The sequence below is a fragment of the Dromiciops gliroides genome, chromosome 2 (genome assembly GCF_019393635.1).
Source record: "Dromiciops gliroides isolate mDroGli1 chromosome 2, mDroGli1.pri, whole genome shotgun sequence".
Taxonomy (NCBI): Eukaryota; Metazoa; Chordata; class Mammalia; order Microbiotheria; family Microbiotheriidae; genus Dromiciops; species Dromiciops gliroides.
This window is the reverse complement of record NC_057862.1, coordinates 136,894,415-136,910,427: the sequence shown is the minus strand read 5'-3', so window position 1 is coordinate 136,910,427 and position 16,013 is coordinate 136,894,415. Positions and strand designations below refer to the sequence as shown.

Here is a 16,013-nt window from a genome sequence, read left to right as displayed (position 1 = left end):
CATTATTCTTTGTGTGACCCACAACTTTATATGTGGAATATCAGAGTCTGAATAGAAAACAGTCTCAAGAGGGAGGACTAATGAGCAGAATCTAATATGACAAAATGTAATAAGGATCAATGTGAAGTACTATCCTTGTGTTCAGAAAGTCAAGTGCCCAAGTATAGAGTAAAGGAAAACTTATGCAAAGCTTATGAAAAAAATATGACTAAGACATTTTAGATAACTACAAGCACAAATTAATTTGGCAATATGATATGTCTACCCAAAAAAGCTAATATAATTTTAGTCTTAGGAAATATCCTGTACACAAGAAAGCTAATAAGTCTAATCACATCTGAAATACTATATTTTCAGAGGGGCATGGGCAACTTGCAGAAGATTCAAAAGAAGGTGATGATGATGGTGAGGGGATTGAAATCCATGTCAATGAGGAGTGGTTCAAGGAACTGGAAATGCTTAGACTGGAAGAGAGAAAACTCTTGGGTTACTTATGACCATAGTCTTCAAACATTTGAAGAACTACCGTGGGTTGTAGATTAGATTTATTTTGCGTGTTTCTAGAGAATAGAATTAGAATCAATGTGGTCAGAGTTACAGGAAGGCAGGTTTTTAGCTGCCCAAAAAATCAAAGGGATTGCTTTAGGGAGTTCCCTATCACTGAAAATGCTCAAGTAGAGATTTGATGATAAGCTCTCTAGGGTGCTGTAGAGGGGGCTCATACATCTTGTAGAAAGTTGGATCAAATGACCTCTAAACTTCCTTCTAAGGATGAGTGTATGACTTCTCCATTGGGCTTTTTTTTTGTTGTTGTTCATATTTGTTGTTTTATTTTGCTTGCATTGTATCCCTTATATGCACAAGTGTTTCCCTAATAATTACTTGGTCAGTTGTTTTGCTTAAAAAAAAAAAAAAGCAAAGAGCCTGTCCCACAAGATGAAATTTTCTTCTTGGATATAAAGCTTGTAACCTATATCCTTTCAAGAGCAGTTTCACTTACTGTTCTCTTGAATTCCCCTTCTTTTCCCTCCCTAACTGTAGCTGAAGGCATAAAATTCACCAAGGTCACATGCACCACATCCCCCCTTCCCCCCTCAACACCATATATACCCTTCTAATGCATGTGAAACCTGGTCATTTTACCAGTATATCACATTGTAAAATAGTTGATGAGCTTAGTACCTAAAAATGCTCTTGAAGAAAAAGTAAACAATGTATGTGTTTAAAGTAGGGAGGAAAAGTTTAGATACAAAGGAGAGAGTCAAGCAACATAATTGCATTTTTGTGTGGTTCTATCATTCTGTTCATCTCAGGATAACTTGATTCCATTCCTTTTCTCTGAATGTTTAGGTATTAAATGTGTGTTGATATCTATTCTATTCCTTGCTTTAAAAAAACTGGACTCTTCCTGCTCCAATTTTTGTTTGCCTGATATTACTTCTCTTTATAGTTGTTGTACTTACACATTTATTCTTGTACAAATATATAATATATATATGTCTACATATGTATGTATGTATGTATTTTTCCCCTCAGATAAGCCTTGTGAGCTCTACTGCTCTCCTCTGGGAAAGGAGTCTCCTGTGCTGATAGCAGACAGGGTCCTTGATGGCACACCTTGTGGGCCCTACGAGAATGACCTCTGCGTGCATGGCAAATGCCAGGTGAAGTACCTTTTTTTCTTTTTTCATTTCTTGAGTAGTGTACCCAGAAGAAAAGAAGCAGTATAACACAAGGGACAGACTGCTGAGCTTGCAGTCAAGTAGACCAGGCTTCAACTCCCACCTCTTACAGTCATTAGCTATGTGACCCTGAGCAAATTACTTCTCTTCCTTGACCTTCAGGCAATTCCCCAAGACATCTATTAAATTATGGCAGGTTGGTAGAAGGAATATATACATATATGTGTAATATGATATGATAGATAATATAATAAATAGAATATAGTTTTGTATTATAAAGTATTATATATAATGTCAAGTCACTTAACTCTGTTTGCCTCAGTTTCCTGATCTATAAAATGAGCTGGAGAAGGAATATCCAGTATCTTTGCCAAGAAAACCCCAAATGGGGTCACAAAAAGCTGGACATGACTAAAATGACTGAATAACTACAACAAAAACACTTTCCTATGTGCCAGGCATTGAGCTAGACACTGAGAGCAGGAAGACCAAAATAATATGGTCCCAGTTCTCAAGGAACTAACATCAAATCAAAGAGACAACATTTACAAATATAAATATATGAATAATAAACATAAAATAAAGGGTAATTTAGGAAGAGAGGACACTAGAGGGATCAGGAAAAGTTTCAAGTAGAAGAAGGTAGTGCTTAAATTAAATTTTCAAGGAAGTCAGAGTTTTATGAGGCAGAGGTGAGGACAGAGAGGATTCCAGACATGGGAGATGAGCAAGACAAAATTACTGGTGAGGGTGGGGGTGGGGAGCTGGAGTGATATATGTGAGGAACTCCAGGGAGGCCAATTCAGCTAGATTGTAGAACATGAGGAGGGGAATAATATATAATGATACTGGAAAGGTAATTTAGGTCCAGGATATGAAAAGCCTGAAAAGCAAACAAGTTTTTGGAGAGAATCACTGAGCAAGGGCATGACCTGGTAAGACTGTTGCTTAAGAAAAATTACTTTGACAGTTGTATGGAGAATGGATTGGAGAGGGAAGAGACATGAGACAGGAAGACCAATAGTCCAGGTGAGGAGAAAGAGAAGAGAGAAAGAAGAGAGGCAGAGGAAGAAGAAGAAAAAGGGAACTTCTTAGGAAAACCTGAGGTCTGGAAATAAGACTGATTCTGTTGATATGATTTAAAAACTAAGCACATTCCTTTGCTTAGCACATCTAATAAGCCAAATATCTATATTATTGTTTTATTACCCTGCCTACTCAAGTCAGTATCTTAATCTCATTTCTAAAGCTGTATTTCAGTGAAATGTTAGGAAAATAGTAAATGACATTGGCAATCCATTAAGAAAGACAAATCTGAATCTGTATTTAATTATAAATGTTATCCAACTTCATCCATTGACCAGAAATATCTAACTCACTTGCTTCATTCATAGATGGGAAAGGAAGGAATAAGAGAAGGAACAAGGGAAGGAAGGAAAGAAGGAAGGGGGAGAATGAGGGAAGGGGAAGGAAGGATGTAAGGAGCAAAAGAAGGGTGGGAGGAAGGGAGGAAAGAAAGGAAAGAAGGGGAAAACAAGGGAGGGAAGCATTTATTAGGTTCCTTTGTTCTAGGACCTGTGCTAAATATTTTACAAATATTATCTCATTTGATTGTCACAACAACCCTTGGAGGTAGGTACTATTATAATCTCCATTTTATAGTTGAGGAAACTAAGGCAAACAAAAGTTAAGTGTCTTGCCCAGGGTCACACAGCTAGTAAGAGTCTGAAACTGGATTTAAAAAGTTCTCTCTTCTTGCACCACCACCTAGTGTCAATTCCATGATAGTTCCTGAATCATTATCTACTTCAATCTATTGCCAGTATCTTGGGCTTTGGGATAGGTAGTCAGAGTTGATAAATATTTATCAAGCACTTAGTATGTGTCTGGTACTGTGCTAAGTGTTAGGGCAAGAAATGCACAAGACAGTCCATGCCTTCAAGAAGCTTATGGTCTAATTGCAGGAGAGGGGGAAGGAAGGGGGGGGGGAGGTGATACATAAAGGAAAAAAGATGTTGAAAGGGGGAGGAGGAGTTAAGTCCTGGAGCCAGATAGGGAAATGATCTGAGGAGGTAAGAGTTTCTGGCTTAATTTCATCTTGCAGAATGGTGAATTTCTGGAGACCATGAAGTTCAAGAAAGCAGCCAGGTGGGAAATGATATGGTGAATTTCCTGAAAGCCCTTCTTAAATGGTGATGGATCAGGTGTAGGTCTCCAATGTCTACCCACCACCCTCTCTAGTTAGAACCACAGGGGACCCAGGGGCAGGGTTGCTCAGGACCTATGAGTTTCAGAATTAATTTCATCTTACAGAATGATGACTTTCTGGAGATCCTAAAGTCCAGTTGGAGAGCTGATGATTTACAGTGTCAAGAGAGGCAGGTCTGATGCCCATGTCACAGGTTATACTGTAACTGAGGATGAAGAACAAGTTTTTTTGTTGACTCAGTTCAATCTGTCTCAGAATAGTGTTTTGAAAGATTCCCAATGTAACTTTTCTCCCTATGTCTAAACAGTTTCTATCATTCAAAATTATTAATGTTCAGTTTAGGTTCCAGCTGAACTTCATCAGCGGGAATGCCAATATACAGCTTTAGGAGATGTGCTAACTTCAGGATCCATGAGCAATTTGGCATCCTGGCTATATCTCCCCTATGTATGAAGCCAATAGACCCTCCAGTGAAACTGGAAAAATTGGTGCTGACATTCTGGACTCAATATAAATGTGGGTAGGAAGTTGAGCCATAGTAAGTGTTAAGAGCTAGGTGTCAAATAGAACACCATAGATTTCCTGCATTTCATGGATTTTAGTCAAATTTTATATTTAGATTGATATTTCATGGAAAAGTCAGAAAAATACAGTATCAAGCAATTTAAAATCTATTCTAGATTGAGATCTCCCTTATATTTTTTAGGAATATGTATATGGCTTCAATTAACTCATACCTAAAACAGAAATGGCAATATCATAATATGTAAAATGTCTGCCATCTGAATGTCACTGTAATAGTGAGATTTTTATTTTTAAAAAAAGTACTAGGGAGACAGCCATTCCTCTTTTGCAGAAGAGGTAGACTGGGTGTGGGACATTGCAAATACTGTCAGATTTGGTTGATATATTAGGTTAGTTTTGCTGAACTGCTTTTTATTTCTCTTTCTTATTCTATTTTACAAGAAGTTTATTGGATAAGGAGAAGGGAGGAATAGATTCAGAAATGTTGATGGAACAATAAACAATATGCATTAAAATTTGAAAAAAGTTTTTAAATGGTGATGGGAAAATGCCCAAATCCAAAACTACCAAGTAAAATTTTATTTTTCAAAATCTGCAAAGAAGTCTCCTAATGAGATTCTGCTGCCACAGAAACTCTTCAACTCAGTTGGAATTTTAAATATTTTCAACTTAGGCAAATGCCTAACTCTCTTTGCTGAAGAAAGCCTGACAGTACCCAGACTGCCTCAGCACTGTGCAGTCCTGTTATCAGATACAGATATGTGTGGATGATAAGTACTTGGTGCCCAGGACACTTGGCAAGACATCCCTCCAATATAAAATGCTGTGCTCTAATGTATTCTGTAATGAGGACCTAAAATAATCTTTTCTTTGTTGCAAAGAATGTTCACTGCTTCTGCCAAATGGCCCTGTGGAGTGCTAACGAAGCGCTTATCAGAATTACTCAAATGAGGACTTGTTGACAGTTCCCCATAAACTTGCCAGTGAGCCAAGTTTGGATTTTATTTTCTTAATAAATTGGACACTTAAGATGGGATATCCTAGGCATGTGTTGGTCCATGATATATCCTCATTATTTACATTCCTTTTTTAACCACTCCAAAGAAATATCATTAATATCCTTTATAGTAAAGCCAGCTGAGCAACTCCCAGCCTCATGCTAGTGTGTTTAACTGGCCTCTTTTCAGGGCTGAGGCATTTCTAAGAATACTAAAATTCTCTGGTCAGTGGAATCTGCAATATGGGTCATAAGGATTTTCAACTCTAAGCCATTAGTAACCTATGGCAACCTTCAATAAACATGGTTCTTTAACCATCACTTTTCAAAAGGAAAGATGTTTCATACTGTAAAGAGAGATGATGGCAACTGAAAAACACTTAGTCCTTTAGTTATGAATACACCAGCTCTAGGCAGGTAGAGGGATGAGTCAAAGCCAAGGGCATTTGAATGTTCATGATCTAGTTTAAGGTAGTCTTGAAGAGAGAATCTTTAAAATAGAGTCACTTCAAGCCAGGGATTTCAGTTAAGGTAAGAGTTGGATTAAATGATCTCTGCTGTCCCTTCTAATACTTAGATTCTATCCATCAGTCAACAAGCATTTAATTAAGCAGGTACTATGTACAAGATACTGGTGTTAAATGCTATGAATACAAAGAAAGGCTAATAATAATAATGGTGATGATGATGATGATAATAGTAAGACAAGTCTGACTATAGTAATGGACAAACTGGTTAAAAAGGGCTCAGTACTTAAAGCATGCTCAACTTTGTCCTTCCTGGTTATAATTTCCATTTTAACAGAGTCCTTTAGTAACTTAAAGGAGTGAATGAGAACTTAAGGGCAGCTAGGTGGCTCAGTGGATAGAGCATTAGGCTTGGAATCAGGAAGATTAATCTTCCTGAGTTCAAATCCAGCCTCACTCTCACTAGCTGTGTGACCCTGGGCAAGTCACTTAATCCTGTTTGCCTCAGTTTTTCAGCTGTAAAATAAGCTGAAGAAGGAAATGGCAAACCACTCTAGTATCTTTGCCAAGAAAGCCCCAAAAAGGAGTCATGAAGAATTGGTCGTGAGTGAAACAACTCAACAAACAAAATAAAACATGGGAACTTAAGTCTTTGGCAGCACCAAATAGAGAAGTATTTGGAGGCAGAGAAGCCTTTCCTTGTTTTTATGTCATAGTGTTATGGGGGGGGGGGGAGGGATTGGCTAACAAAGTCCAGGTGAGTCCCTTTAGAATGTTCATATTTGTCCTGATTGGCTGAGAAGTCAGAACTGATGACTTGAGATACTGAGCTGGATCCAAGGTCACATACGTAAGGGACAACAGGTTAACCTCTCACTCTCAGGGAATCTGACAGAGCATTCTCAGATATTCCCTGCCTGATTTAAATCTAATACATGGAACTTCGGGGAATCCGTTTCTGGTCATGAGTAGTGAAGGGATTGATACTGTAGGACAACTAAACTCAAAGTCTTCTAATTGACTGTGAAACTAGAAGAACTGATGACTTGAGGTATTGAGCCAGAGTTGAGGTCACATTGATAAGAGACAAGAGGCCTATTTCTCACTCTTATACTGTGAGACTGTCTCGGACCTCAGATGCTGCTCAGCATCCCAGGAATCTTCAGTTTTTCTGGCTCCACACCCAATTAGAAAGCTAAGAGTTTAGTCATCTGACAGCACCTGTCTCTTAATCACTCATAGCCAGAAACGTATTCTCCAAAGTTCCATGTGATAAATTGCAACCGAACAAGAATGTAACCAAAGAATGCTTTGTATAACCCACCAGGAAGAACAAATTTGAGCAAGTTCTGAGGACTTTGCTGGCCCTCATTGGCCGGTCCCCCATAACACAATGGCATGAGAGCATTAAAAGGCTTTCCTGACCAAAAATGTCTACCTACTTGTACTTAGGCTGCCAAAGTCAAGTTCTCATGTTACTCATGCCTTTGAAGTTGTTACCAAAAGCCTCTGGTAAAATAGAGATTTCAGTTGAAAGGGTTAATACATTAAATTATTAGCAACTAATAACATTGAATTAGTTCATCAAGTTAGGTCCCTGAAGAAAGAGGTTATAAGGCAAGTAAGTTTTTACTAAGAAAAATGATATGGTTAGGAACCAAGAGAAAGCCTAGAGTCCTAAGCAGCATGAACAAATTGCATACCTGAATGGATATAGTAAAACACAAAGAGGGAAGAAGAGGTAGAGAAAGGGAATAAGGCAGAGATACTAAAATAAAATTTATTTATTTATTTGGCAATTTTACCTATGGTATAATTTTACCTTGAGTAAAACCTATCTCTTAATTTACTTGATAAAAGGTTCAATTGAGTAAAAACTATGCATTGTGCAATGTTTTAAGTGAAGTTTTGTTATTTTTAGGTACAAATTCAGATAACTGCTAACTAGTTGTTTCTAACTAAAGTTTTGTATCCCTTCAGCACAAAACAACACTGCCACATTACAGCTAGAGAGAGTGTGGTACCACCCAGCTAGGGAATGTGGAGTTACTTTCCTCACTGTAGACTGCAGCTGCCCAACAAAGATGAAGCTCAGAGAATCCATTAGAACTATCCATTTAGTGTGCCAAATATCAGCCACTCAATATCAAGGCAACATGCCTAGCTCCATCTGGTAGCCAGTGCTGAGCAGTAGAGTGACCTGCTGGCCCTTTACAAAAGGGGTTGGCAAACTATGGTAGCTGCCTTTTTTGAGCTAAGCTGTGGGGCAAAAAAAATGGCTTGTTGCCAACCACTCCTAGTGAAGAGCCAGCATAAATTCCAAGGAACTAATTGTGCCTGGCCTAGCCCATCCAGACATGACACTGACTTGTTTCAATTAGGAGCAAATTCAGCTGAGCCACCCATCCATTAGAGATGTTGTGTTCTACTCAGCTAGCCTAACTGAGCAACAAAACAAACCCATCTAGCTATATTCCATCCCCTGCAGCAAATTTCAAGAAGACCCAAAAGGAAAAGGGAAGACATTGAAGTTCAGCTCTCCTGGAGTTGTGAGTTTTTCTTGGCCATATGTTTTCTATATACATTTGCCTCAATAAATACCATTTCACTTTAACTTCATGCCATTCTTTTCCCTTCCCTTACCATTGGCTCTGTTATGAGATAATGTACCCCTGGCATTAGAGGAAACATTTTATAACTACTATTTTTGTTATACTGTTTGAGTAAATGCCTTTGCCAAAGAACTGATTCTTCTAACTGACCTGTTAAGGAAAAGCACAATAGTTGGGGTTCCTGAGCTAGGATTAAAAGGATAGCCACCTACTGAATTACCTCTAGAACCCTGAAAGTAGGAGCATCCTCTGGCACGGGCTAATTGGGCAACTGAACCCAGAGTGAGAATGAATGAATGAATGAATGAATGTGTGTATATGTGTATGTCTATAGTATGTATGTGTACATATACATAAGTACATGCATGTGTGTGTATTTTTTTTAACTGAACTTCATTAGATGCAGTGGCTAAGTGCTTCTCATTCCTGCATTTGAAACTGTGCTCCAGAAATCCAGTTTCTTTTCTCAAGCAAAAAACCTATTTGTTTACTTCCCTTTTCATATCAATATCCATAACAGTAAGGAAAATAATCCTGTACTCCCCAGGTCTTTATCTACCTGTCTAAGGCTTCATAATTCCCAGAAATACTTTCTGGATTCACTCAGGTGATACCAAGTGTCCTTAACTTAAATCACTATAATTCAGTAGTGGTCATTAGGTTTGACAAGTCTCACCTGGCAGTAGCACACCTTCCTGAAGTCTGCTCCTATTCCCCAGGCAATAGCATAGCTCTCAGTTGTCCATGTCAGGCCAACACATGGTTCCTTCTGTGCCCCTCAACTGGGGTCTGCTAACCATTACAACTTGTTCCTTCTTTTGGTGGCCAGAAGGAGATATGTTCTTTCCTGCTAGTTCTTATGGGTTCTGCAGATTAGTCAGTGAAAGATAGGAAACTGCTTATTTTTCAGATGCTCCAACTCCCCTCTATGGAAAGAGTTGCAAACCTGCTATTGTCATCTCAAATGTTACCCAGTTGTTTGTAAGCATTAAGTTCTTCCAGCCTCTCATCCTCTGACACAGGTTGGACTTTATACCTCTTGGATTCTTTTTTCCTCTCTTAGTTTGTCTGGAAGATGCCTTTCTTCCAATCTCTCAAAGATCACTTATTTTTTCCTAATAAGCTAGAAAATCATAGAGCCCATTTACCTCACAAAGAGACCTCCCAGCATGTTGTATATGTATATTTGGTATTTGGTACTGGCAGAAACATAAACATAGAACATTCTCTGATGACCATTGGAATATTCCCCTTCTCCCTCTCAATGAAACTGATATCCTCCAGTTGTTGTTGTTGTTGTTGTTGTTGCTACTTCTTAGAGCAAATTGCTTTCCTGTTTGCTGTGAGCAGAAAGAGGGGGAAAAGAAAGAAGCCTCATTTTAGAGACAAGACATTTTCCTGCCTTATTATGGGGCTTTCTTGCCTTTCTCATCTCTGGATGCTACTTGCTCAGGTTTCATCTTCAATGAGTAGACTTGTCAGGAATAGATATAGTCACCACCTTAGGAAGGTATATTGTTGCAATGGCTACTTCTTACATGTAATCATTAGAACTAGGGAAATAAATTCATATTTACTGCTAACAGATCAAATCACAACTAATTATTAGGCAAAAGATAAAAAAGAAAGAACAAATGCATTCCCAGCTACCTAGTAAATGCTCTGTCCCAGGCTTCCTGAACTGTGGGATAAATAGTAGCACAACTGTTGTCAGAGCATCCACAATAGATGAATGTCAAATATAATTCAACTGACTTTCTATGTAGATGTGCCCCCAAAAGAATAACTATGGATATGAACTTTTAAAATATAGTTTCAAGCAACACAAGTCATCAAAACCCCCAAATATTATACACCATCCAATTTATGTAATTCAGGAATGGTTTGAATGGGCATTAAACACTGTAGTCTGACAAATCATGGGTAAGAAGGCTTGCTCAGTCATACCATGGTGGCAGGTGCAGTTTAATTAGATTTGATCACTTGGGTTATATTCTAAGGCTGTGTAACCTGCCTTTGGCCATCCCCCAGGGGGCAGAGACTTGGTGAGCGGGTAGAGTCAGATCTGCTGGACAGGCAATTTACCAAGATTCTTAAATGTCAGGATGTGTCATAACTTTGTCTATTGAAGGTGCCTTTGGAAAAGAGAACCTAGCTTGAAGGAGGCTAAAGTTATAGAGAAAATCTACCTTGCCCAGCCACATAGAGGGGCAGGACTGGATGTTAGCAAGCTATATTCTGCTCTAATCACCCTGCTGTCATTGGTGAGCAAGAGCAAAGGGGGAAAGCCAGGTACTATTGGGAACTTATTGGTATATTCATGGGGTTTGAACTGCTGTGGCCACCTAAGCACTTCATTTTTTCCCACCTGCGCACTAAATGGGGTTTAGCTTAAAATCCCTCAATCTCAGTTGAACTGTGGGACAGCTTTCAAGTGGGAGGAAGACAAGGAGAGATAAACAATTTATCCATCCTAAACTGGAGCCAAAAGCAGCTGGTATTCACACTTTTCGTTAGCATAACGTTTTTGGTTTTTTGCAGGCAATGAGGGTTAAGTGACTTGCCCAGGGTCACACAGCTAGTAAGTGTCAAGTATCTGAGGCTGGATTTGAACTCAGGTCCTCCTTAATCCAGGGCTGGTGCTTTATCCACTGCACCACCTAGCTGCCCCCTCATTAGCCTAACTTTTTGTTTTTTTCTTTTCTTTTCTTCCTTTCTTTTTTTCTTTTCTTTTTTTTTTTTTTTGCAGGGCAATGAGGGTTAAGTGACTTGCCCAGGGTGATGGTGGCTCAGGACAACATTTTGGAAGAGGTTTTGTCCCTTTAAAGAGATGGAAAACACTATTCCTTATGAGCAGCATGAGCAAAGGGAGAAGGTGGTGAAAGAACCCCCCACTCCCAGATTTTCCCACAGGAGAAAGAAAAAGTACATGTACCATCATCTCCTAGGCCTATATATTTAGAGCAAATGAGTCACAGAGGTGAATATTCAAGTGAAATGATGGCTGGCGGATTTGGCATTGAAGGTGCTGGAACTTTCTGCTGTTTTTTTTAGCTTGCAGCCCTAATGTTATATAGCACCTACTAATGAGCACCAAGTCAGTTGAATTGTAGTTTATTATGGCTGGTAACTAGCTGAGAGTTTTCTGAACGCTAGTTCTCCACCTGACCTAACAAGTGAGACACTATGTATACATCATTATTCCCAGGCTTATTTAATGGATAATTCATATAAGCACCCCTTTAACATGGGTGGGTGGGATAGGTGGGAAAATATTTATACCCTCATTCTTATATTATAAAAATATGAAAACTGCCAACTAACTTGGGACAAAAGTCTATTTAGGCAACTATGGGGTATGAACACAAAAAAAGAATAATTTCAGGAACCCAAAATGGGGCCAAGAAAATCTGGTTGATGGCTCATGTACTGACAAACTTGCCCATTTAATAGCAATAAAAACACAATTATACTTTGTTAATACTGCTAGTACTAATTAGAATTTATAAATCTCTTGTATATTATCTCATTTAATTTTTACAACTCTGAATGAATAACTGTATTGAACATAGTATGATTCCCCCTTTACAGATGAGAAAAGTGTTTCTCAAAGGGTTTAAATAACTTGATAAAAGCAAAAGAGTTAGGAAGTGGTAAAGCCCAGACATCAGCACAAATTTTTCTGACTCTAAGTTCTGTTTTTTTCAAATATGTAGTACCTATTGAGGTGTTGGGCCATTTTGATTGGCCAGTCTATCATGTGGCTAATGCTTCAGAGCCAGAGGAAAAAACTTTTTCCTAGGAACTGGACATAATTTTTCAGAATGTTTGAAAAGAGCTTTGAAAACAAGGGACTTTATTCTTCATAGCCAATCACTTGTGATTATAAGGGCATTTGGGTTTTCATTTTTTAAAATGCTGTCCTGCTTTGTTGCTGTTATCTACCATATGGAACCTTGTATCTTAGGTATTTGTGTTTGTTGATTTGTTATGCCTTCTGACACAAATATCTATGGTTTTGAAAACATTCTCTTAGTTTCATAGTGTAATGTTCTATTAAACACCAAATGGCAGAGTTAAGTGAACCAAGTAAGAGTATGTACATCAGCAAATGATTTTGAGGTTAATTTTGGAGGTTAATAGTACAAATAAAACAGGCAAAAGGCCTTATGAATTAGTATTGATTCAAATGTGTTTGGGCAAGAAGTTATAGACCCTGTTCATATGGGATCACTCTGTTGTCTGCCTAACATTGCAAATTCATTTTCTCTAAGAAACTAGGTGTCCCAATGGATAGAGCACCTGGCCAAGAGTCAGTAAGACCTTATTTCAAATCTAGCCTCAGACAGTTCTTAGCTGTGTGACCCTGGGCAAGTCCCCTAACCCTGTTAGCCTAGGTTTCCTCCTGTAAAAATGAGTGAGAGAAGGAAATGGCAAACTCCTCCAGCATCTTTACCAAGAATTGGACATGACTGAAATGAATCAATAACAATTGACATTGAAAAATAAAAATCAGAGCCCACCATACATAGCTAGATAGCTTAATTTGAAGGATGCAAAGGTGACTTTCTCCATGTAGCTACAATAGCTGATATTCTTTTATAAATTGCTTTGGTTAATCCTCTCTGCAACATCCCTGATGAGGGATGATCCAACACCCATGTAAGAGACTACAATATATTCCAGAGCTGGAAAGATGACAGGTACTGCCTAGTGTAAAGCCCCAAGTAGGATGGGAAATGGCAGTCAGAATTTGAACCCAGGTCCTCTGACTACCAATTTGTACTCTCTACTATACAATTAAGATGACCATTCCATTTTGGGGCACCTCTTTAATTATTAGATCCCTGCAAGACAATCATAATGAATAATTGCATCCCTAAATCCAGATTAGATAAGAACAGAAATTGAAGGCCTGATAAAAATCTGAAGAGGAAAAAGTCAAAGCTTGGATAACTAAAAATCCTCAATTAATGCAAATTTTAAAAATTCTGCCAGATAACAAAATTGAAGACAAAAACAGAACTAATGGTTCAAATTATTTTGAATAGGCTGCAGGGCAACTATACCAAAGTGAAGTAATTTTTTAAAATAAAAATGAAAAAGCAGGTATTTACTAGATTAGAGACATTCTCCCACAATATTTGATCAAAAATATAAAAACTTACAATACTATATGTCATTGACATGACAAGAACCATAGAAAAAACTGGCACTGTCAAGGAATGTCCCAAGGACAAGCATCAAACATCATCATCACAGAAGTGACTTGAAAAAACTGTTGAATATATGAAGAAAGACATTTTGTGATTACAATACTCTCTGGCTGAATAACTATTATCCTACTAAAGACAACAGAAAAAGAAACCTGCGGGATTAAATCTAGAAAACAAAATTATATTAGAAATTTTATATTCCTTCAATCAACAATGAAAATAATATGAGACTATCTATAGTACTTACTCTGTGTCAGGCACTGTGCTAAGTTCTTTACTAGTGTTGGCACACTGGGGAACCCTTTTTATGGTTCTGTATAGGGGAGGTGTAACTGACTTCCAAGCCAGGAAGACTTGATTTCAAGTATTACCTTGGTTACATTTCAGCTGTATGACTCTGAGCAAGGGCCCAATCTCCCAGTGCTATAAGGACTATATTATTATTTGCAGACAAATTTTTGGTCTGCATCTGGAGTTCCCTATATAAATGGAATCATAGATCCAGTCCTTTTCCCTATCCCTATAGCTCTCTTGAAACCTATTATTTTCTTTCCTAAATCAAACTGAATATGGTTTCCAAGGTAAAGAAGAACATAACAAGGATGCTATCAAGTTATATGGCTACAACAAAACAAACAAACAAACAAAATACACACACACACACACACACACACACACACATTAAACAGCTCCATCTCATGGACTCTTTCTCTAATGATAACAAAATGTCATTTAGACACAAGCTTAAAATTCTTCAAGTTCACCAAAGAGACTAAAGAATCTGGAGGTCAAATACAACCAATGAATGAAGGTGATATTTGGTTTTCTTCTAACTAGTGACATCAAATGTAAAGCTATCCAGGAAAAAAAAAAGATATAGCTATCTATATCAAGTTGCTGACAGGCTGAAATCAAAGCTCAATGGGAAGAACATGTTTAAAGCAATTTACACACAATACCATTCTTAACATGCACTTTTGGGAACTATCAAATGGACAAAACAAATTTTGAAAGCATCCTAATAAAAATCTACACGACATGTTGAAGCATAGAACCTCTCACTCTGAGGCAAAAATCAAAAGATTCCTCATCAAAAAACATGAAGAGGATTGACAGATATGCCCAAAACAGGATAATCAGGTTAAAAACTTACAGCAATAATTTTGGAACAAGAAGATAACATTTCACTGAACACCCTTAAAGGCTGACAAAAGAAACATGTCCCATTGGTTTTGTAACATGTAACTAACTATAAGTGGTTTACCTCTGAACTGAGGCTACAAAACAGTTAAAATCCAAGAAGAGTCAAAAGGAAACATCTGTATCAACTCAATTAACAAAAGGTTGATAGAGGAGTGTCAAACAAATGGCCAAATCATTAAGTTTTGGTTTGTTTTTTTTTAAATAGGAAGGAAAGTGGGGTCCATGACCAGGTTATTACCATTAGAAATTATATCTCTGGGGCAGCTAGGTGGCTCAGTGGATAAAGCACTGACCGTGGATTCAGGAGGATATGAGTTCAAATTTGACCTCAGACACTTGACACTTACTAGCTGTGTTACCCTGGGCAAGTCACTCAACCCTCATTGCTGCCCCCCCCCAAGAAATTATATCTTTGATATCCTCAAAGAACCCTAACACTGATCAATGTAGATTACATAAGGAAATGGCAAAAACCATGTCCCATGTTACCAAAGGCAGTAAATATTTTTTAAATACTCAAAACCTAGTAAAAAAAAGAATCTGGTGACTAGAAATATACATCAGAAACTCACAATCTTTCATAAGATGAAAAATCCCCATATTACAAATACATACCTTAAAATATCCTTGAGAATTCTACCAATAAACTACATTGGAACAGGACCATTATTGCATATTTTTATCCAAAGTTATCTGGACAAAAAACAATCTATAAACATTTAAGAATTGTTTTTACTGATGTTACCAAATCAAGCTACATAGAAAAAAGAATTAGAAATCTAACAGAAGCAATCAAAATCATGGGGAAACAGGAAGAAGTATATATCATTCCATCATTCTGTCTGCTATAGAAGTTGTCCTGAAGGTGGTTTCAGTGAGCCTACTGAAGATGAACTTATATCCTAATACTTATATTCAGTTACAAAAAGCAGTTATTTTATCTACCTAGGGCAGAGGCTACAGAACATTAAATATAATAGAAAAATAGCAGAATAGCAACTGGACCACTTTTTAAATTCCATCAAAGATGAGAACTAATTAGCAACAAGAGTTCACATTTATTTATCACTTTTAAGGTTTGCAAAACATTTTACATACATTA

The 16,013-nt window shown here is 37.7% G+C and overlaps 1 protein-coding gene across 1 annotated transcript in view; it reads left to right on the top strand.

Moving 5' to 3' along the window:
• ADAMTS17 (ADAM metallopeptidase with thrombospondin type 1 motif 17) overlaps nucleotides 1–16,013 on the top strand; it is a 502,569-nt gene that overhangs the window by 318,011 nt on the left and 168,545 nt on the right. Inside the window, 1 exon segment of the mRNA XM_043985378.1 lies at nucleotides 1,537–1,664. Within this exon segment, the coding sequence (XP_043841313.1) occupies nucleotides 1,537–1,664 (128 nt within the window).